The following is a 21,844-nucleotide window of genomic DNA, read 5'->3' on the forward strand; positions in this document are numbered from 1 at the left end:
TACTCCGTTTACGCGGGCGGTTATATATATATATACAAAAAGTAGACATTGTTATCTTATGTGTTAAATATGTTATGCAAGGGACCTTGTAATGTATGTAACTAAAAAATGTAACTATTTACAATGGCATTATATTAGTATGGACCGATAATGTAATGACATAACTTAATATGTACGTAGTATGATCCGTTTCACACTAATTGCTAATTACTTAACAATAAATCAAAGAAAAGATAAAATAAAGCTATAGAATAAAGTGCCGTGTTCTCAAAAAAATACCAGCATCAACATATTAAAATCAATGCAAAAATACTAATACATATATGGGTTTTTTCTAAGACGGGATGAATTACAAAACTGTGCAAGAGCCTGCTGAGCATGGCGAGACGGCGACGCGGGCATAAGACACAATGTAACTTTATACAGCAGACCACAGGTGAAAGGTAGGTAGACAGTATAGATCTGACATAAATAGTGCAAACTAAACTGTCAGTCATACTTATTCGTAATCTTCACAAATCAATTATACATAGTCAACTTCCAGATAGCAATGTTAAAAAAATATATGCCGTTGATCTACTTTTCAAGATAACTAAAAGCAAAATTTCTAGAGAACTCCTCTGATGCTAAAACTGCATAGTGCAATAGGCGGTCTCATGCCGTGTGCAAAATCCAAGCCCTCACCACGCCACGACGCCTTCTGCGGGCTCTCTTCTCTGCCTAAGATTTTCATTTACATTCTACATTCTTCTGATAAGTTTTTAAAATTTGAATAAATATCCTAACACGATCAAATAGGTAGAGTGAATGACACTTGATAAAGTTTACTTATGTATGCGAGTGAAACATGTATTAAATAATTTTAGGTGATATAGGTGATAAATTTAATTAAAAAAAGATACACTGAACTTTAAATTGTACACGAGTTCAAAATATACAAAAAATAGTACATACAAGTATCATACTATTCATTAAAATGACAAACAATGGCAGGCGTTGAAAGTTTTGTATGTGTTTATTATATAATAATATATTAAAATGAGCATAAATTTTCATGGGTGTCGAACGGCAGCGTACGATATTCGTAAACAACACACTGATTTATTTTAAAAGTAAAATAAATTATTTATCATTTTGTATTGATTATAATTATAAGACGCACCCTTATCTTTAAATGCCATTAAAATATATCATAAAAACCTTATTAGAAATAAAAACAATATATTATTACTAAGGCGAAGGCTAAGACCATGAACGATTAATTAATAGGTCTAACACTCTGCCGATTGAACCATCGGAAATGCGCGGTCGATCATCTGAAAACAATGATATAACGCACTCGGCTGGGGGCTATCGGCCATAAATCTGTGACATGACACAGATTTTAGAATCGGCCGTTTTCTTTGCGATCGTTCGTGCGCGCTCCTCCATACAATGCCAATGCCAATGGCAATTGTAGTTGTTGGTAACTACCGATTGTTGATTGAATGCTTAATTAATTGTTCTTGCGCGCTTAGCCTTATGTATTTTCATCTGTAATATCACCATTAAAATCTGCAACCCCATCAGATTCAGTTAAGGATTTTTTTAAATCACATTTCAATTCAGAGTTGTTGATCTTTTTTCCTTTTTTGTTGAATTTCCTATAAAATATTGTTTTCGACAGCGATTGATTGTAAGATGCAATCGGTCGGTTATAAGACGCACTCCAAACTCAAAGACACCAAAATAGGAAAAAAAAATATACATCTTACAATCGATACAATACATAAGATATTTAAATTTACAAGCTTAAGTATCTACACCAGTGTTAAAGGAAATAGCAAATAACAATCATGTTAATTACCCTAGTGACTGAAAATGTAGCTTCTCTTATTGAAACGGTTTCAATAGTTTATATTTTTAATATTATGCTTCTTTCGTGTTTTCATAAATAATTGGTACTCAAAACTATGTTTACTTAATTTTTGTTCGTACATATTTAATTCAAACCTCGTTATGTGTTTTGTGTCATGCAACCGAAAATTAGCTACATGACACAAAAATATAACTCTGCACAGGGCAATGAATTAGGGGAAAATTCCAAATACATTAGGCAATACAGTATGGAGGTTTGTAAAAATATGGATGCATAGATAAGAATGGCATGCATAGGGCAATTTGTTAATGGTAATGTACATATTATGTAATTATTATAAAACTATTCATATTGAATATAACCAGGTTTCATCGGAGTAGGTATGTACAGCATAATTATCATCAATATTGACAAAAACAGGGTACGAATTTCCTTACAATATATAGGTCCCTGGTATCATCAATTATTCGATTTATACGGTACGATCAAGACATTGGAGTTAAAATCAATAGGTTTAAAATTAAAATTAACTATGTAATATGCACTTGCTTTACAATATCCTTATACATACATATACTTTTTAAATTATACATTTTCGTTAAGATTGAACATAAGTATCTTAAAAATGACAGTTATATTAATAGTTATCATTTATAATACGTTAAAATTAGTAAAATGTTACTAGTGTTTCAAACATGATTCATTTTGAAAAATTATTCCCTACATCTAAGTGAATTAATTTAATATAAATAAAACTCGAGACGATTAGACACACACATTGTCTCATTGTTTCGTCAAAGTCTACACTGGACGATGTTCTGCTGAAACACCGATATTGATTTTCGATAAATATTAGGTATGCGACATTATTTCAAAGTAGCTTATCGATTATATACATACTAATTTGATTCAAAATCATTCAATGCAGATTTTGTGAGCACGGCATATACAAATCGGTCTTCGAAGCAATTAATATTGAAACTTCAAAGCTTAATGGTAGGTATTTAGATGACAGAATATAAATTGCCGTAACTGTAGAAATAGCCCCGTGTTATTAGGGAAAATAAGTCTACCTCGAAATAGTTTCCCTTTAGGGGGTGTTGCACATGCATAGTGGTATTCTAAAACCATCATATGAATCTTGGCTGCGATTTAACGAGACTTTAGTGGGAGGTATAAATAAACCTTTGTGGGATCCTTATTCCACAAATCACCACTAGGATGTCCGCAGCCATGATATATTGGCAAACCCAGTACACGATAACATACCAAAAATTAACACTTATATGCTGTACTATGAACGCCATCTTTACATTACGTAAAAAAATGTATTGACACAATCATCACTTCAAACTATATTTCAAATATTTTTCAATGTTTTCAAATGTTAATGAGGTGGTTGAAAAATTTAAAATTATCCGCCATTTTCCAAGATGGCGGCAGAGGCACAGCATGGAAGTGTTGATTTTTGGTATGTTATTGCTGGGTATTAGCACTATGTACATGCCTAATTTAGGAAATTCATTTCCAAGTATCGGGATATTTTCACCAAATGTGTATGACTATTCGACAGCTAGCAACATGTAAAAAATACTAGAGTCAAAACCCGTTTCATATAAATATACAAGTATGATAATTCAGATTTTCTTTACAATAGAGACTAACTTTGTATGGTACTTAGTGAATTAATTTGTGTAATATATTATGAGGAGCATTATTTTACTCGTAAAACTGTATAAGAACGATATATGAAAGTTCACTATGCTTATGGATAATTTAGTTGCAATTTTATGTCATGGTATATCACTCTTCAGGCCTTGCTGAAATGTAACCAAAAATGCTCAGAAACAATAGAAACCATTTTTACAACCGCCATTCACAATGTAACTTCAGCTCACACCTATAAAACTGTGTTTGATTTTACCTACTGTAAAATTCAAAATTCTTTGTTGAGAACCAAAGCCAGCTAGATTGAATAAAATTAAGATAAATTTGAGGATAAATCTGCAGCAATCATTAAGGGTCTATTATTTTCAGTAAAATAATGTGAAAAATCATACATTTTGTTAATGAATGGTATTTTGACATAATTTTCACATCTACATAATATTTTACCAGACCCTATCAATAAAATTAGTCATTACAATTAAAATAAATTCAACAGATTCATACATATTGCACCAAATAAGAAGGGGCAAACCGTATTTGAAGTTCATCGACTATTTTTGTAAAATATTCTCCCTTTCACGTTAACTCATTAATTTTTTGTATATGATCAGGTAAAAATCTAGACTACGATATTATCGATTAGAAACAATATAATCCTGAGAGACAATAAAAGCAACCGTTCATGTATGTAATATTACAATAGAAATGAACACAGTTAACATCATGTATTTAGATTTAGTTAATACCCGCACAATCGATGCAGAATCTACTCATTATAGTCTTTGTCGCAGCGGTCGTCGTGAGTCCAATAACTGGCTTTGCGCGACACTTCCATGGGATCCCGCTTGGGTCTCCCATTGCCTCCGCTCCCTTTGGAGTCTCGCCGGTTTCTCTTATCTTCCGAGAACTCCGGATCGCCGCCGTCGGAAACGCTGTTCACGTTGCCGGTGCTGCCTCCGATGTCACTGTTGCGTTTCTCTTTCTCAGGGTTATCGAGATTTCTGTTGGTCCATTCGGTAGTTTTAATCTCCGACTGTTTTCTGGTAGTGTTGGGATTATTCCCCCAGTTTCCCTGAGTCTTTCTACTGTCGTATGTATCTTTATCACCGCGTTTTCTCCAGTTCGACTCGGTCTCCTCAGTGACTTCTTTTCTATCCCAATTAGAGTCACGCCTCTCGCTGGCCCGAACGCCGTCCACGCTTCCGGCTTTGACATTAGTCCTGGGGTCTCTCCTTCCCCACGCTTTGGCGCCCCCGTTCCCAGGCTGCTCCTTCGCCTCACCGATTGAACTGTCATTCTTGAAGGCGGTGTCTACGGATTCGGCTTTCTTTTTACCCCACTGCCAGGCGCCCGAATTGATCTGGAGTTTGCTATTAAAAGAATCCTGTGTGTCATCCCAGTTTTCGTCCCCTCCTTCGACTGCATTTTTCCTATTTCCCCAAGAGAGTGCAGGTCGACTTTCATCATTATTGACAGCAGCCCTCTGTTCGGCATTCTTTCTCCACTGCAGTCCGGCGGCATCGACACCGTCTTGCTCATCGTACTCTGGCATCTCTGGCGCGGAACTCTCATTGACAGTTCGACTGGAATAATCGGTATCATCGTAATTTAATTTATCCGAATTACCATTGTTGATTTGCCTCCAAGAATTTAAATCAAGCCGACGATTCAGAGCAAGGTTGACTGTCGGTTCAGCGTCCTTTCTGGTGTTTGCGCTGTTGGCGACGGGAAAAGGGGGAGGCGGCGTATTCCAATAGTCCGTTGTATCTTGACCGGCAGAAGAATACTTCCGAGGCACAAAATTGGGCGGAGGGACACTGGCGCAGAAGACGGGAATGTCAACAGGCTCTTCGTTGTTGTAACTCTCTTGTCTAACAATGGGTGGGGGCGGTTCACTGAAATCAAATCTGTTTCCTTCGAGATCATGGATGGCGCGGGCTCCGGCACCTAATATAGGCCTCGGTTTCCGGTCGCCTGCCTGCTGATTGGCGTAATCGGCATCCGAATGATTGGAGTCGGAGACGCCGGAGCTGTCGAATGAGTCAGCATTTTTATCTTCGAAAACGTCATCTTTGTATTTGTAGTCCTGATCTTGATTACCATTGCTGTGAGTGGACCAGCGATCGCTGGAATCCGACTTCAGGCTGCGGCGGTTTTCTCTCTTTTCATTCTTCTTAGGCTTAGCAGTGTGACCTTCCGGTTTATTGTTGGCAAATCTCGCGTCCTGATTATTCGAAGGGTCATCGTTATGCTTGATGTCTTTGCGACGCTCCGGTCTATTGTAACGTGGATCGCTATCAATTTTGTGAGTGTCACTGGATTTGACAACAACTTTTGGCTCGTGATCGGCCTGGGAATGCGACTCGTCCAGATGCCTGGCGTAGAAGTCTTGGAGGTATTTGGGCAGGGGTTCGAATCTGTAGAGGCATTGATCGGACAGAAGGGTGATCCAGGGGCGGCAAGCGACGGGCGGGGCCTGACGGAGTATGAGAAGCTTGCGGGCGGACAGGGAAATGTCGTCGAGCCTGTCCGGGACGGATGTGTATAATTTTCGGCCATGCTGCATCAACTGAAACATACAAATACCAATTACATTACAAATTCATTTTAAAAAAGAATGCTAGCAGTGGGATCTAATTCAATAAAACAAAACTAGGGTATATACCCTAAAGATGTTATCATGAAAACGGTTGACAGAAGTAGCCATTATTGAATGAGACCCGCGTACAAAAAGAAGCCCAATATAGTTCAAGAATCTAGATAGCATGCATGAGATCAAATTGGCTCTGTAATCCGTTTTTATTAAATCCAAGAGGGATTACCTGAACATTCAAAGTCCTCAGGGCGAGGAGAGTGTTACACTCCAGTAGCTCGACCAACACCTGAACAATAAGCCGAGCTAGCGCAGTCAATTCTTCCGGAACTAGGATTTTAGATTCTGAAAGAAAAAAAAATATTTGTATCATAATAGAACATAGCTTATGAAGATCAACAGAACTAACAGACGTATCCAAAAGCTGAACAGAGGATAGAAGATTATTTTAATTCCCACTGTGAGGTTTCCTTTTGACACAAGCAAATACATAATATATATGATACATAGAAATTATACTTATTACATAACATCGTAATATTTCTGTCGACACTTCTAGACATGTGTGGCAAGGTTGATGCATATGTCATTGACCATGGGTGGTCAACAGAGTGGTTGATGGTGTTGTGACGCATGAAAAGGCGAGGTAATTGACTCCCCCCTTGATGCTGATGGTCGGTCAACAGACGCAAGGGGGTCACAGGATAAAGAGGAAAAAACGTCTCGAAGTCTTCACTGTTTTACATCGAAACTTTTTATGAGTTTTTGAACTAACTCGTGCGGTTTGTGACATACTGAATTTATTTTGAATATTTTTGTTTGGAAGGGTCTCACACTTTATACTACTTTAGGTAATGAAAAAAATAGACCACATGTTTCGACTTGACCAACTACGCTGTTCAGAAATAGAAGACACCAGAAAATTACATCAAGTAACGGACACGTTGAAATAAGTCATTATAAATTAGAACAAACAACAAAATATAATAACAATAATTGCATACATACCTGTGTAAATATCTGTGAGGAGAGATGCTGCATTCACCAGATATTGATCAGCGCCGTCTAAGGACACTTCCAAACCTGAAAATATGAAATGAAACCTGTGTTCAATATCGATTTCATTTTATATACATTCACTAAATTGAAAGGCAGCCAGCAGTGGCAGATTAAAACACTGCATAATGTAGTGACATTGAAAAGTCAGTGGGTTAGTTTTGACTTTAATTAAAACCTCGGGGAAATTTAATATTAGGTATATTTTTCCTTTTCACACAAGATAATATAGAACAGAGACGTTTATGGAATAACTAAAGCGTAGGTGAGAGATTATTAATTGTCAAGATGTCACAGACACTTTGTCGTTAGAGATGAAATACTATTTATTTTCTTGACGCACTAACATTAAGGACTTTTCATTTAGGTTACGAATTATTATTAAAATATTGGCACTTACGCACACTTGGCACAAAAGGTGGTATGTCTCAATTGAGAAGCACCTAGGCCGAGGTGGCGATTATGGGGTTCGAAGACGACTGAATATTATCTTTCCGTCTTCAAGGCACGCGGGCCAGTATTTTCCCCGTTATGCCAAAATTCGTAGAATTATTTGTTGTGTTGGACAAAGATATACCTACTGATTTAACACTAGTATTCTGCAATCATCTCGTTTCAAAGAGACAAACATGATTTCAAGTTTAATACAATATTTTCTTCCTAAATTCTGTCGTTTACAGGATTTTTGATGGGGGACGATTTAGACATTTATAATGATAGAACCCACATTGAAGTCAAGATTATTTTAATTACCTACAATATGGATCAAGATAAAACATTTAGGCCATCCGCCCAAGGAGATACTTAAAGAAGATGTCTGTTCACAATGTGACTAGTTTCAAAACAGTTTGCAACACATCTGCCATTTATCAATACACGCGCCCCAGGATAGTCAGTCAGTCACTGACCGGTTTGTGCCTTCAATGACCAACCGGTTACGTCTTCTGTGAGTATCTCTGTGAACGGAAGGCCTTAGTAGTGTACATCAGTACTTCTCAAACTGGGGGGCCGTGGAGCTCTTCCAAGGGAACCGCGAAATATTTCAGTAATTTAAAAAACAAAAACCATAACGTGATCACTGGACGATACCTGATACAAATCAGTCAAAATATCAAGGTCGAATTTTTAAACGATCACAATACTTTAACAGATATGGATAATTATTGTAGAACTTAGAAATGAACTTCGCCTCTTTCTTCATGACAAAAAATCAGATCTTTCTTCCCACTTTAGTGATGAAAAATGGATGTGTTTTGCATCATATTTGGCGGATTAGTAAATGAATTGAATCTCTCTCTTCAGGGAAAAGATATCAACATTTTAATTCTGAATATCAAACTTAAAGCTATCTAAAAGAACTTTCTTCGTGGTAAAAAGGTATTAATCAAAGATGCACTGAAATGTTTTCATGCTTGAATGAGAGTGTCTTACCACCATTGAAATATCACTTTCGACTTCAATTAAAAGTGTTATACTTGATCACATTGTCGAATCACAACGATTTTTCAACATATATTTTCCAAACTTAAATGAATACCATACAATTGCATAAGAAAACCATTTGCTAAATCCTTAAAATATGATCATATCACGTGGGCAGCTCAAGAAGAATTGGTTGATATTAATTAGATCAGATAATACCCTTGAAGTCGAATTCAATGAAAGAAGTCTTGCAGAATTTTGGATAAGGTGATAGCAAGAATATCCGTCAATTGCAAAAGCAGCATTGTTAATCATAATTCCTTTTGCGACAACATACCTACCTGTGCGAAAGACCATTTTCATCATTACTGGTACCTAATAAAAATAAGCACAGGTCATGTCTTTCAACGGAGACTTTGGAACAGACTCTGAGAATTAGCATTTCAAACATTGTACAGGTTATTGATTTATTATGTAAAAATATGTAATCACCCCACTCTCATTAAATTGTTTTTGTAGGCTGTAGCCATAATAAATTTGATAATTTTTCTTTTTAATTTTTGCTTTACAAGCAAGTAAATGAAATGTTCTATTATTTTTATTAAAAATGTACGTATAATAATAATTAATGTTAAATAAAGTACCGTTGGTCACTAAAGACTAAAATTTTTGGGGAGGGGAGGGAGCCTTAGATTTATTTTTTCTGATTAGGGGGCCGTGGTATGAAAAAGTTCGAGAAGCACTGGTGTACACTGAGCAGATGGATTTGTTGGATGTCAACCATAATTGAATGCAAAATTACATCTTCTATACTTCATTATACTATTCTAATAATACTGTACATATTATGGTACAAATTCAATATTATACTATGGGTGATTGATTCTACACGAGCAGGTAAAACACTACGGGTTAGCGGCTACTGACTCTCTAAAATTTGTTAACTATGTAACCGTGTCAAAATGTGGCGAATCTGAGCACAGAACACAAACACTGTGATTAAACATGCACGACATATTGCATGACACAGCCGGTGGAGTGAGATACCCGCTAGCAATTGCCTCCCAAGGTGTTCCGACCGCCGCTTGCTTTCCGAACGCCTCCTAATGCAGCAAAACGTTCGTGTAAACAGGCTAATTTATTATAAACCAATGTTGGATGGCGCGGTCGGTAGCGGGTGAACCGCAGTGTTTTACCTTGTCGTGTAGAATGGCTCTAATAGTACAAAAACTATACTCATAGTACAAATACTATACCTATCGTACAACTACTACACTTATAGTAAATATTATATTATGTAGTACAAATTCTACACTGAACACATCCTATACTATAGTATAAGTACAAAACTTACAGTACAAATTCTATAATAAATTATGGTATTAATAGTATAATTATAATACAATCGGTGACTGCGTTGTAGGCATAAGTTCTAAATAGATTGACTTTGGGCCATCACTGAGCAGATTAGCATACAGATATTTATTTAGGCATGCAACATGATTATTCTTACCATCAATCTTGTCTGTAAGAGCTTCGATGAAAAGTCTGTAGAGACGTTGGTTGAGGATTTTAGAACGACCAAACCAAACGGAGCAAGCCATCAGAGACACCCGACACGTCATCCCCGGGTCCAGGATGGCCGCCGACGCTATGGCGTCTAAAGCGCTCCTGCAAAAGACCGAATGATAAAGATAAGTTAACCAAAGACGCATACGAATTTTTAAGATTGTTCATCTAAAATTTTGTCAAAATGGTTGAGGTGTTTTTTAAATGCGGACGATAAAAGTATGAAATTTGTTACAAATAAATGTACAATGTAAAATGACTTTCAACTATTTTTATCATCAGTCTTAGTAATCTCTTATTCCTTTTATTTAAACCGCATCTACAAAGAAGATTATCTTCTATGTCTTCGGAGTCGACACAAAAATTCATTACTGCTTGAACACCCAATGCTGTTGCAGTAATGAATGCTACTTTGAAATATGGAGAAGTATACAAAAAAAGTTATTACCGCAACATATGTGTTTGAGTGCACGCTATTATGAGTATGCTTTCGATATGTCGCAGTTTCTGATTGGTCAAGATGCCGTCGTCTTGCATCGACAACAGGCTCACCTGCAACATTAAAAAACGCATTCAAAATGAATCATTTTATAGCATATTTCTACAGAAAATTCAGTCCATCGGATACAATTCGGATATATTATTATTTGATATCGATAATCCTGTGCCCACTGAACAATGTTCATATTTCTTTCTACACCTCCAGAAGTGTTATACAAAATGGAATCATGGAATATATTATATATTGGAGAGAAACAATCGTGTATTTAGATATTAGAATAAGATTCATTTTATTTGCGGATATATCAATCATCAAAGAAATGTACATTACAACCGGATTCTATTAAAAATGATGATTTCACAATGAGTGGTTTATTTATTGAAGAAAACTATATTTTTCGATCTATAAACGCTTTGGATGTTTAGTTACAGTTTTCCAACCACAATGTCCATTCCAAAGAGTTAAGTAGGCATAATTGTAGAATAATGATTGATTTAAGAATTGAGGAACCATAGAAAAGATGGGCATTTTGGTGTGAATGTTTTTAGAATTCATGATTCCTTCATTACTGTCGCCAAGAATCATTCTGATCTCACGACTACCGGTACTGCAAATGGTCAATATGTAAACATACAATGTGTCAGTTAGTTTGTCGCACTTTTTCTACCCAGTTCTTCAGGTGTGTTCATTAATTTCTTCTCATGCTAATTACGATTTTGAAAATAGGTAACCTATGAAAAAGGAAAATCACCATTTTTGTCCGTAAGTGGGGCATACTGGCCTCCACAGTGGTGTTTTAAAGTATTATTTATTTTGATGAATATTATAATAATATGACATATTGTTTTTTAAGTTTGGTACATTTTTTTACACGATTACTGTTCGCTGGTCACCTGTCTCGTTCTAGAAACTGTACCGCACCAAACCAAACCATAATAGTTTAGGTATGCTCTGGGCGATCCGACAAAAATAATGCACACTTTTCAGTCATACTTATTTATTTTCATTGAATTAACCCATTGGAGACAGGTGAATTTTTCAGGATCGCTTAAAAAGACACACTGATTACTAAAATCAATATAACTCATTTATTATTCATTTAATTCAAATTTACTTTAAATATTTATAGGTTTTGAATTTAGCTATTGTTTACTTACATTTTATGTTAATTTTGTGAATCGTTGCAATCAAGAAAACTTATCAAATATAGGTTTTTGTGCTTTTTGGCCCCTTTTTTATACAAAATGACAAAGGTAAAAAGTCTATGATAGAAGTAAATGATAAAATAAAGATATACTAAAACTGGAGCAAATATAGTACTTTTCAAGATATTTTGAAAATGGAGGGTCATTATATGTTTTTTACTCACTCAAATACCTCATACCTACCAAACTGGTCATTATTTTGACAAATTTAAATAAAAATAGATTTTATAAATCAAATAATTCTTAAAAAAATACATCGGACTCTATATAACTAATACAATAAAATATTAGCTACATCTATTATTTAGTAATTTCAACTTAAAAAAAATTCAAATTATGATTAAAAATGTTTAATTTTGACCATGTCCTGCACCCTGTAACAGCAGATTGTGTCCAATGGGTTAAGAGTACATATTACAAACGATGTTGATTAGTTTTTTAAAATGCATTGAACCCCCCTACCCACACCATAATCGACAAAAATTATTTTTCTATCGATAAAATATCTAAAATTATGTGTGGCGTTTTACAAATGAATATTTTTTTACTATTATCTACTATGGTTCAAATTAGGCAGGGTTTAATTGAATTTTAAAAACTAACAAACACTGTATATTCATATATAGTCTTAGTTCAATGAAAACAAAAGTTTGACTGACAGAGTTTAATGTGCATTATTTACGTCGGATCTTAACAGCCTACCTCCACTCTTCGCCACTATCGTAGGGTTGGATTTAGTTATGATGGGTGAAAATAGAACAGGTTAATGTTAAAACATTCAGTAAGAGATGAATCGTAAATATAGAGTTTAATCGTATTTATTCAAGTATTATGCAAGAATTCGACTAAATCGACAATAACGGAAACGACAAGATACATTTCTCCAGATCTCTCCAGATGGAAGGAAATATTTGGTAATGCCTTTAAATTCACTCATCACCATCCTCAGTGATGAAGCAAAGAATATTAAGAGGCAAGTTCACGGATTCGGTAGAATAAATAATTATACAATATAACTCACTTGTTGTATAAGATATGTGTATCGTTCGTCTATGTATAAAACAGACTGGCTATTCTCATCGGAGGTGCTTAGCATGCCACTGAAATTATGAGTCTCCGGAGCGATGAACTCGTTCCCCTGCTGCGGCAGCCCCTCCTTGCTGTTCAGCACGTACACGTCGTGCTGATTATAATTAGTGTCGGCCCCTGAATTAGGGGCATCGCTCTTGGGAGCTTTTCCTGAGACATCACCCGCGTTGTGGGGCTGACTTTTCGGCATGACCGAATTCGTACCGGGGTGAAGTGCGGGACTCTGGGAGTGCCGCGTCAGTCTGGCATTGACATTGTGCGTCGAAGGTATGTTATTTTGAGGATTCTGCGTTGGCTGTATCTGTATGGAGGGTTGTGGTAGGGCGTTCTTTTGAAGATTGGGGGGTAAATTTTCGTTGGCCGTATTACCCGGCCTGTGGATGTCTTTGTTTCGCCCGCTGTAACCGCGGCCTCTGCTCACCGGCGTAGCCTGAACAGAAAAATAATACAGGTTATTGAAATTTTAAAAAATCCAAAATAAACAGATTAAGAGCAGGAATATACGGGCAAGGGCAACATCATGTTGCTGCTGCTGGCAGCAAACGAGCTGCCGACCAACGCAACAATGCGGCAGCTCATGTTGCTATGATTGGCAGCAAATGTGTCAGCGGTTGTGTATCGGATTGGAATGACGGTGCGCAGGACTAGGCGGAGAGAGAGGTGGGAGGGGCTGTTGCTATAACGGGTAGGCAGCGCTGCCAGTGTATGTTTGACGCGGCAGCAAATTGACTATGGCAACTCAGCGGTTCTGGGCAGCGCGTCGACAGCAGCTGCCGGGGTCGGCAGCAGTGTGTTGCTGAGTGTGCGTCCAGTATGAGTTTTGTATGAAAAATTGGGGATTTTCGAGTTGCGACTGCCGGCAGCAGCAACATGATGTTGCTCGTATATTCCCACTCTAAACTGTAACTAGGAGTTATTATGACAACAGTTTCAGAACAATAAAATTTTAATATGTTTGAATCGGTAACTATATAAAAATTATATTCACTACGTTAGCAGCATTGATTGTAAATTTAAAAAAAGACAGCCATATTTGACATTTTGATTTGGTTATTAACTCAAAAAAATTAATTGTAATCTTATATGATGGTTCATCTAAATAATGATAGTTCACTATGAAAAAAAAAACTTTTTATAGGCTTGCAACACTGATACGAGGAGTTTTTATATCTTCTTTAAGGATTTTGGTAAATAAATCTCAGTACACTAAGTGTAAAGCATGCTACAAATGAATCTGCAATGCAAAATGTTTTGTATCTAATTTTATTATTAACCTCAGTAAGCCTTTTTCAACTTTACTTTCATATTATTGTTTTAATTTAATAAAATGCAACTTTTTTGTAGTACTTATTCCACTTTTAATCAATAAACTAGGACCGGTTTCCTCCGCCTCTGAGGGACATTTTCAACTGAACTTACTTTCATAAATTTAGGCTCAATCTCAATAGAAGGAGGTTTTCTTCAATATTTTTTATCAAAACGGCCGAAACAAAATAGTTTTAAATTTAGATAACAAAATAAACACAAAATTTTACAACATAACACAATCAAAATTTATAATATTCACTGAAATCAAATATTAACGGCTATCCGATTAAAATGAAGTTTCCATTGAACCAACGTATGTAGTTATTTGAATAAAAACATTTTATGTTTAGCGATCCTATTATCACGCAAATCTAATTCAATCGTAACCAATATATTCCGTCTTTTGAATGTGAATGAATGATACTTATATTTAACATTTGTTTATGTATTGCACAAGTTTCTAAAACACCTACATGACATTTTACTATCGATCTTACCAACATAATACTGTTGTGTTCAGAAATTATGGTTAAAACTTGTTTTGATAAATTACCATATATATATATTAATATATATAATTATATAATTATATGGACCGAATGGTCATTGACAGAGTGGCAGTATCATAACAATTTTGTAACGATGATTGGTTATTACTATATGTAGTATCTTCTTCATCCTATCTTGGCGTTTCGAGCGTGTTACGGAGTCCATTCTAAAATTGTGTCCCGATCAGGGACGGCTCTGGTAAAGGAGCAAAGTGTGCGCTGCACTCCCGTCATAGATTAAATAAGAATATATAATATAAAACCCCCATGTAATCAAGAAAACTGCAATATCGAAAACTTATATGAAATCACTTATTTTAAATTCCGCGCGTGTTGCAAAAGACGTGCTAATGCTACCGCCTACCAATACAAACATAACTCCATCGATGACGCGCCGAGGGGCAAAATTCAGAGTATTCCGTGAATTTCATAACACACCAACAAAAAACGAAGAAAAAATGAAGCTAGTAGAATCGAAACCAACAAAGTTCTATAAGACTACACGAGTCTTTGTTTGAAACGATGTTAATGTATAGCTACTTCTTAGGAGGATGTTTGTTCTTCAGTATATGATACAAAAATTAACTTGATGTTTGGACTGGAAGCACTGGCCAATATAATAATATTCTAACATAACCGCTTGGGCCACGTACCGAGTAATAGTTTGTGAGCTAGTTTATTATAATAACGAACGTCATGTCAATACTTGTGTCAGTTAGTTTAGTTCCATTTTAATTCAACGTTGTTGTAACCCGGTCATTTACAATCTAGAAATGAGTGCCCTATATTCAGTCGCATATATTAAAGAAAATCGTCACGATTTTTCCAAACGGCTTGATATTAAAGTGGCAGGTCATCCTTACAGTAAAAACCAAAGTTGTTAATCGGAAATTTAATGTGCAAATGTAACCGTACTTAATACCGTATTTTTTTTTCTGTGTCTGAGTCTGACTTTTTGAGAAATACCATGACTCAAGACAGGTTAAATACTCTTGCGGTGTTAAGTATAGAAAAACAATTATTGATATCGAAAAACATTTTAATATTCGTGTTATCGACGTGTTTTCAAAATCCAAGGATCGGAGGATAGACTTCTTGCATAAATAGATGAGTCTTTTTTGCACTCCCTCATATTCTTGTCACCGGCCGCCACTGGTCCCGATAGGATCGGATAATGCCATTGGTATATAACTGGGTGAAACATGTGAAAATAAAATGTTCCTAGTGAACTAGTCTTCTCATAGAACTTAGTTTGCCGGAGTTTTTCTGTAGTACTTACTGTTCTTTCAAAAACAAATTATAACGCAATTTGATAAGCATTTCATGTAACAACTACTAGTTAAATCGTCATAATTAACTAAAACGTCCGTAGCTTAATCGGAAAAAGCATACTGGCACGAATCCAGCAGATACAGGTTCAAGTCCCGTTGGGTGTCATATTTTTTTCTACAAAAGTGTGTATATGCATGAGATGTTTTCAAATTATGTATATTCAAATAAATACAGATAAAAGTGGTTGAAAAATTAACTCTACCTGCATTGCAAATAAAGGTCATTATTCCAAATCCGTATTCATGTAATATCATTGTTATCAAATTCTGTTAACACTGTCTATTGACAGTCAAATATTTTTATATGAAAATACCTTCGTATGATATTTAGTTAAAATTTACTATAACTACATTACAATAAGAGTTATGTTGGAAAGTTTCATCAGATGTCTTTGACATATTCTGCAAAGCATGTTCGCTTAAGGCCCTCCTCCCACGGAGCAACTGAAATCCGACGGTACTGAAACTAAAATTCCAACCAGTATCTAGCTAATGTATTTCAATGGCGGCTCGCTGACAGCGAGACTAGAATCTTTCAGTTTCAAAACGGTTGCGAAGAGACGCGACATGCTAGTCGGGCGGTCTTTTAAGTTTCCAGTCACCGTAAAACAGTGGTACCAATGTCAGTAGATTCGGTGAAAAATCATATTATCTTACTAGAATTGGTAGCACTGCGTAACAAGCGTCATGCTATAAAAACCATAACAACCCAAGACATCAAAAGTACAAGATAAGCAAAATTGAAATAACCTAATTGTATTCGAGTAAACGCAGCAGCGTGCGAGTTGTCAGTTTTTGTACAAAATAGCTGATGGTCCAGTTTGACAGTTTGAGATGTGATTATTATTTCAAGTGGGTTTCAGTAGCGCCGTGCGTGAAGCATCACAAATGTGTCAGTTTATGAGTTCCATCTCCAACCAGTTTCGTCAGATTTCAGTTGCGCCGTGGGAGGAGAGCCTTAATATTAAGATTTTGTATGCGAGGATGTATTCGAAGGTATAGTCAAACCGCGGCACAATATTGTGAATTTCGATCATAGTGCCAGATATTGCTTATATTTTGGATGAATGAATTTGTAAGAAATGAATATTTCATATTGGAAAAGAAATGATAATCAGTACAAACAAAATAAGCACTCGAAAATCTTCATTTATTGCAAACAGGTTACCGCACTGCATTCAAAGTATAAGTAAAACTAGCACTACAATCAGAACTCGCAAGTTAATGCTGCAGCCTGACGATGACCTTAACGTATCCCTAATATATCAATAATTAGGCTTACCATACGTCCCGACCGGTTTGGCATTTTGTCCCGGCTGTTCCGAATATGAATGATTGTCAATAATAAATTGTCATGGTTGACCGTAGTAGCGTATATGTGATGAGACGGCGGGGAAGGGTGCGAAAAAAATTCATTCCAGCAAGAAGTACGACTGGTATAAATAAATAAAATAATTTAAATGTATGCTGCAGCAGACCTTCTGCATTCTTCTTTTGTACATACTATTAATAATAAAACAATTTTTGGTGGTTAAATTTATTTCTTTACCATATATCCCGTTTCTGTCCCGGTTTCGAGTTTCATAATTATGGTAAGCCTATCAATAATAAATGAAAACATTGCCGAAAAAGGTAAATTAGGTTAAAAAATCAGAGATTTTTGAACAGGTGTTGCGTGTTCTGTGGCAATTTCCAAAAATTCACAAAAAATACAACTTGGAAGTTTTTTGGTACCTTATAGGTAAGAAATAGATTTAACGCAGCGACGTGCAGTTTTTATATGCTATAGATGCAGGTACATCCTCACGAATAATCGATAAAGTATCTACAATATAAAAATTTTATGTACTTACCTATTATTTGTGCAATGTATGGAAAATTTTACATTGTTTTTTAAAGATTCTATAATCTATATTATCAATATCACATTGTCGGTGTTTTGTAAAAAGGGCGAATTAACCAAAATGCTACTTTACAGGAGGAGGATTTTTAACTTTTGACATTTATTTGTTTTTTACCTGTAGGTGATTATAAATATCTAACAAGTTTATAATAAAGCTTAGAAAAAATACTGTCATTATAATAGGTACTATTATATAATATTTTAAAAGGCCTAATATGTCACATTTGCTTTTTATTTCGTAATTTTAATTAATTTAGTTTTAGTCGATTATCGTTTTTAAGTACTTTCCTATGGAGATAAAAATTCGCCGTTTTTACACAACAAAGCTAGTGGGGTACATATTGTATTTTCATTAAAATCTCGATTTCGCCAAAATGGTTGATTCGCCCTTTTTACAAAACACCGACGACATATATTCTATAATATATAAGCCAATGGTGGAAAAAGTCAATTTGCTAGAATTATTATAATCTCATTTAATTGATTCTCAATCGAGACATGTATTTTATAATGTTAAGACTTAAACACGTATTATCATGCAGGTTGCAAAATTGCATGCAAGGTTTAAAAGAGTTCGGAAGCTTCTGGATTTTTACACAATAATTGGTACTGGCATGGTTGTGCAGTAGAACGCTAGTGACGAATCTGCCGGAAGAAATACGAACTACACCTCACAGAATATTTTGATGTCTACCGATTATCTACGAATTTGTACGAACCTATCCCACTCAGTCTGAATCTGTTAAATAGCACCATACGATGATAACATAGCTTCTTGCTTACGCTGGAAAATTGACATTTGAGAGACAGTCAGCACTTTTACGTGTAAACGGTTATTATCGTGATAATTTAAAATACACACTATACACGAGTACTATGCGTACTACGGTGCTATGATAGTCAGTCCATAATACCCAAAAAATACAAAGCCTACCTGAAAGTTCTCAAATATTAATAATACAAACTTTAATGCATATACAGTCGAACTTGGTTATTACCAGGAAGATGGGACTGACTGAATTTGCTCGTTATAAGCGGTAAGTACTCGTTATATTAGAGAATAGGTACTTTTAAATGAGCGGTCAAATAACAAAAATTGTCGAAATTAACAATCTGAAAACCATCGTAAAAATCCCCGAAACGAGCATGGCCTTCATAATCTACAAAAGAAGTTGTTTATTGTAATGGACGCTGTTAGGTACCTACGTACTTCACAAACCTTGGATTTTTCAACCATGTGCGTGCATACTTTTTCATTGTCGGTGAAAACAACAATTAGGTAGGTACTTAAGACACTTAACTAGTGTCATAAACGTAATCCGTCCTCGGCGGCATCCTGTTCGATCGAATTTTGTTACTTAATGTCGAAATATTTTTAAACAATCGACACATTAACAATATTTTAGTTCGGTATATCCAATAAGTTGCTCGTTATAACAGTGAATAAATGTATGGAGAAAATCATAAACCAAAATGTCAACGAATGTTTCCTGATTACATCCCAGATCTCGATACGTCCGAGATCGTAATAACTGAGTTCGTCTATATTACGATACAGACATAACTGGTGTTTAAGATTAAGTATCCCATTTTGTTTCACACTCGAGAATTAAACCGTGTTACATCCTCACCCAGAAGGAAACGCATTTCTCATTATTTCTGCCACCCTTCATTTATTATTAATTTACTACCTCAAATTTATTCACATTTATGAAAAATGTAACACGATTAATATTTCCAAATCAGAAATATTATGACATCAGTGTAATTTCATAAATTAACATTTTTGTTTTATAATAATTTTATTATATAATTTTGATATTATGATTTCATTTATAGGAAACTTAAACCACTCTCATGCAAATTAGTTTCCAAGTTAGGATTGGGCATGAGTAACATCTGCATGAGTCATGAAAATTTCCAAAAAATATTTAATTTGACAGCACATAGACTCCCTCTTAAAACTATTTTTTTTTTAATTAAAGCAATATCGCAAAAAATGATAGAATATTCACGAATTTAATTTTTTAATAATAATAACAGAGTAGACATGCCGATAATGAATCTATGTATGGCTGCATACGCAGTTAATGTAAAACCGGCTGTTTTACGTGAATATATCGTTGTTATTGTACATAAAACGTAATCAAATTGATGCCATCACAAAAAATAAATCACAGAATAAGGAAAGCACTGTCCATCTTCACCTTGGTACTTATAATCTGTGGTGATTTACTCTACGAGAAATATGCGAATTTTTTTCTGTAACAATACCGTTTTGGCAGATAATAACACAAAAAATAAGACATACGTCAAATTCAACGTATATTTTGAAAGGCTATATTTTCTGATTCAAAGAATTAACACGTTCGATTCACCATTCATTGTATTCTAATTCATTCCCCAACGGCTGCTAGGAAGAATCGATGGAAAACGCCGAAAAATAAACAGACAGGTAAATAGCTATCAACACGAGCGCAGTTTGCTTTTTATCCTGAGTCAGCGTCGCAAATATTGACACAGTCTTTCGTTTGTCGGCGTTTATCATAATATATTTACCATTTTTCAGCACACAACACAACAACTGCCAAGCGCCATTTATTTATTTCTGTGTTGCAATTCGCAAAAAATGCAATCGAAATGTGCATTGGCATTGTGCAAGTTCGAAAACATTATTATGAAAAATGATTCATAATTATTTAGGTACACTTTCCATGAAAAACGTCCAAAATTCAAATTGTATAGTCTTATTTTTTTAAATCTAATACCATGTAACACCATGGCGGATACTGGCATGTTGACAAAGTTAACATCCTAGCAAAAATCAAAATCAAAATCAATGGTTGATATTATTATCTTGTGTAAAATGAACAAATCTTCAGTCTGTTAATAATATTATTCATAGTTTTAGCTATATGGACGACGTAGGTAATGTATGGAACATCGATGGCAATTCACTTGTTATTACAATTCATTAATTTCAATAATGTTAAGTACTTATAAATAAATTATAGGTAAAGTCCAAAAGCAGAGCTATATTATTGTACAATATTATTTTTCTTTCGGAAGAGCATAGCAGGAGTAAATTTACTAATGTTTGAAGTTCAATAAACCCTCTCATCAGTATTTCTTTATTATACACTATTTTACAGATACCATCCGGAATGTATTTATAGGTGACCCGAGGTAACGCAGAAGAAATCGACACACGCCGAAAACATTCAGTGGTTACCAATGGTACCTACCCATTAGTATATAGTGGTAGGTACCCAAGTAACTATTGCTCGCCAATGGATCGGAGCCATAAAATGAAAAATTAGAGGATTAGTTACCTACCTAGGTAGATAGGTACAATGTATCTAATTTTATTTTAGCGTATCCTACCTACATAATAATTCCGATTTTCCAAACTTTCGATTACTACCTACTTATTCATAAATGCGTGCATCAAAATAAACTTTATTTTACTCACAGTAATCACAGAGTTTTGTACATTCGCGATCCGACTCATATTTCATCAGGGCTGTCGAAGACATAAATCATAAATATTTATAATTTTAAATTTTTATTTATAATATATATTATTTAAGTTTTGTGCATCTAATGCCGGGTCCACACTGGCAACAAGTTAAGTTGCTGGCAACCTCGTTGCCATATTTTGAAAGTGGAATTATGGTACAGAGCCTCCAAAATTATAGTATTTGGAGATAAAATATAGTACGCGTTGTCATCTGTTGAAAATGAAAATTTTCCCAATTTTTCATAGTCGGCTCGTTTTTATTAGGAAAAATA

The 21,844-nt window shown here is 35.1% G+C and overlaps 1 protein-coding gene across 3 annotated transcripts; it reads right to left on the minus strand.

Annotated features, from left to right (window-relative positions):
- Nucleotides 1-1,642: 1,642 nt before the first annotated feature.
- LOC147074973 (uncharacterized) lies at nucleotides 1,643-20,667 on the minus strand. 3 transcript variants are annotated; one of them, XM_085942694.1, is made up of 7 exons: nucleotides 20,612-20,667; nucleotides 12,895-13,392; nucleotides 10,615-10,718; nucleotides 10,111-10,268; nucleotides 7,128-7,202; nucleotides 6,349-6,464; nucleotides 1,643-6,095 (listed from the first exon to the last, which is right to left on the minus strand). In XM_085942694.1, the coding sequence occupies exons 1-7, from the start codon at nucleotides 20,612-20,614 to the stop codon at nucleotides 4,293-4,295; spliced, it is 2,757 nt and encodes a 918-aa protein (XP_085798820.1). In that variant the 5' UTR covers nucleotides 20,615-20,667; the 3' UTR covers nucleotides 1,643-4,292. The 3 variants fall into 3 exon arrangements, with proteins under 3 accessions (XP_085798820.1, XP_085798821.1, XP_085798822.1); XM_085942695.1 differs by having other exon boundaries at nucleotides 20,431-20,667; XM_085942696.1 differs by lacking the exon at nucleotides 20,612-20,667 and adding an exon at nucleotides 20,260-20,548.
- Between the last annotated feature and the right edge of the window lie 1,177 nt (nucleotides 20,668-21,844).

Source organism: Rhyacophila brunnea, unplaced genomic scaffold, assembly GCF_057557595.1.
Source record: "Rhyacophila brunnea isolate RB1 unplaced genomic scaffold, BYU_Rbru_1.0 scaffold_15, whole genome shotgun sequence".
Classification (NCBI taxonomy): domain Eukaryota; kingdom Metazoa; phylum Arthropoda; class Insecta; order Trichoptera; family Rhyacophilidae; genus Rhyacophila; species Rhyacophila brunnea.

Excerpts from the sequence above, each read along its gene's own strand:
- LOC147074973 (XM_085942694.1), bottom strand. Across the intron at positions 10,719-12,894 it reads ACACATATCTTATACAACAA|GTGAGCCTGTTGTCGATGCA; the intron begins GTGAGTTATATT and ends TTAATGTTGCAG. Across the intron at positions 6,465-7,127 it reads CCTCACAGATATTTACACAG|AATCTAAAATCCTAGTTCCG; the intron begins GTATGTATGCAA and ends TTTTTCTTTCAG.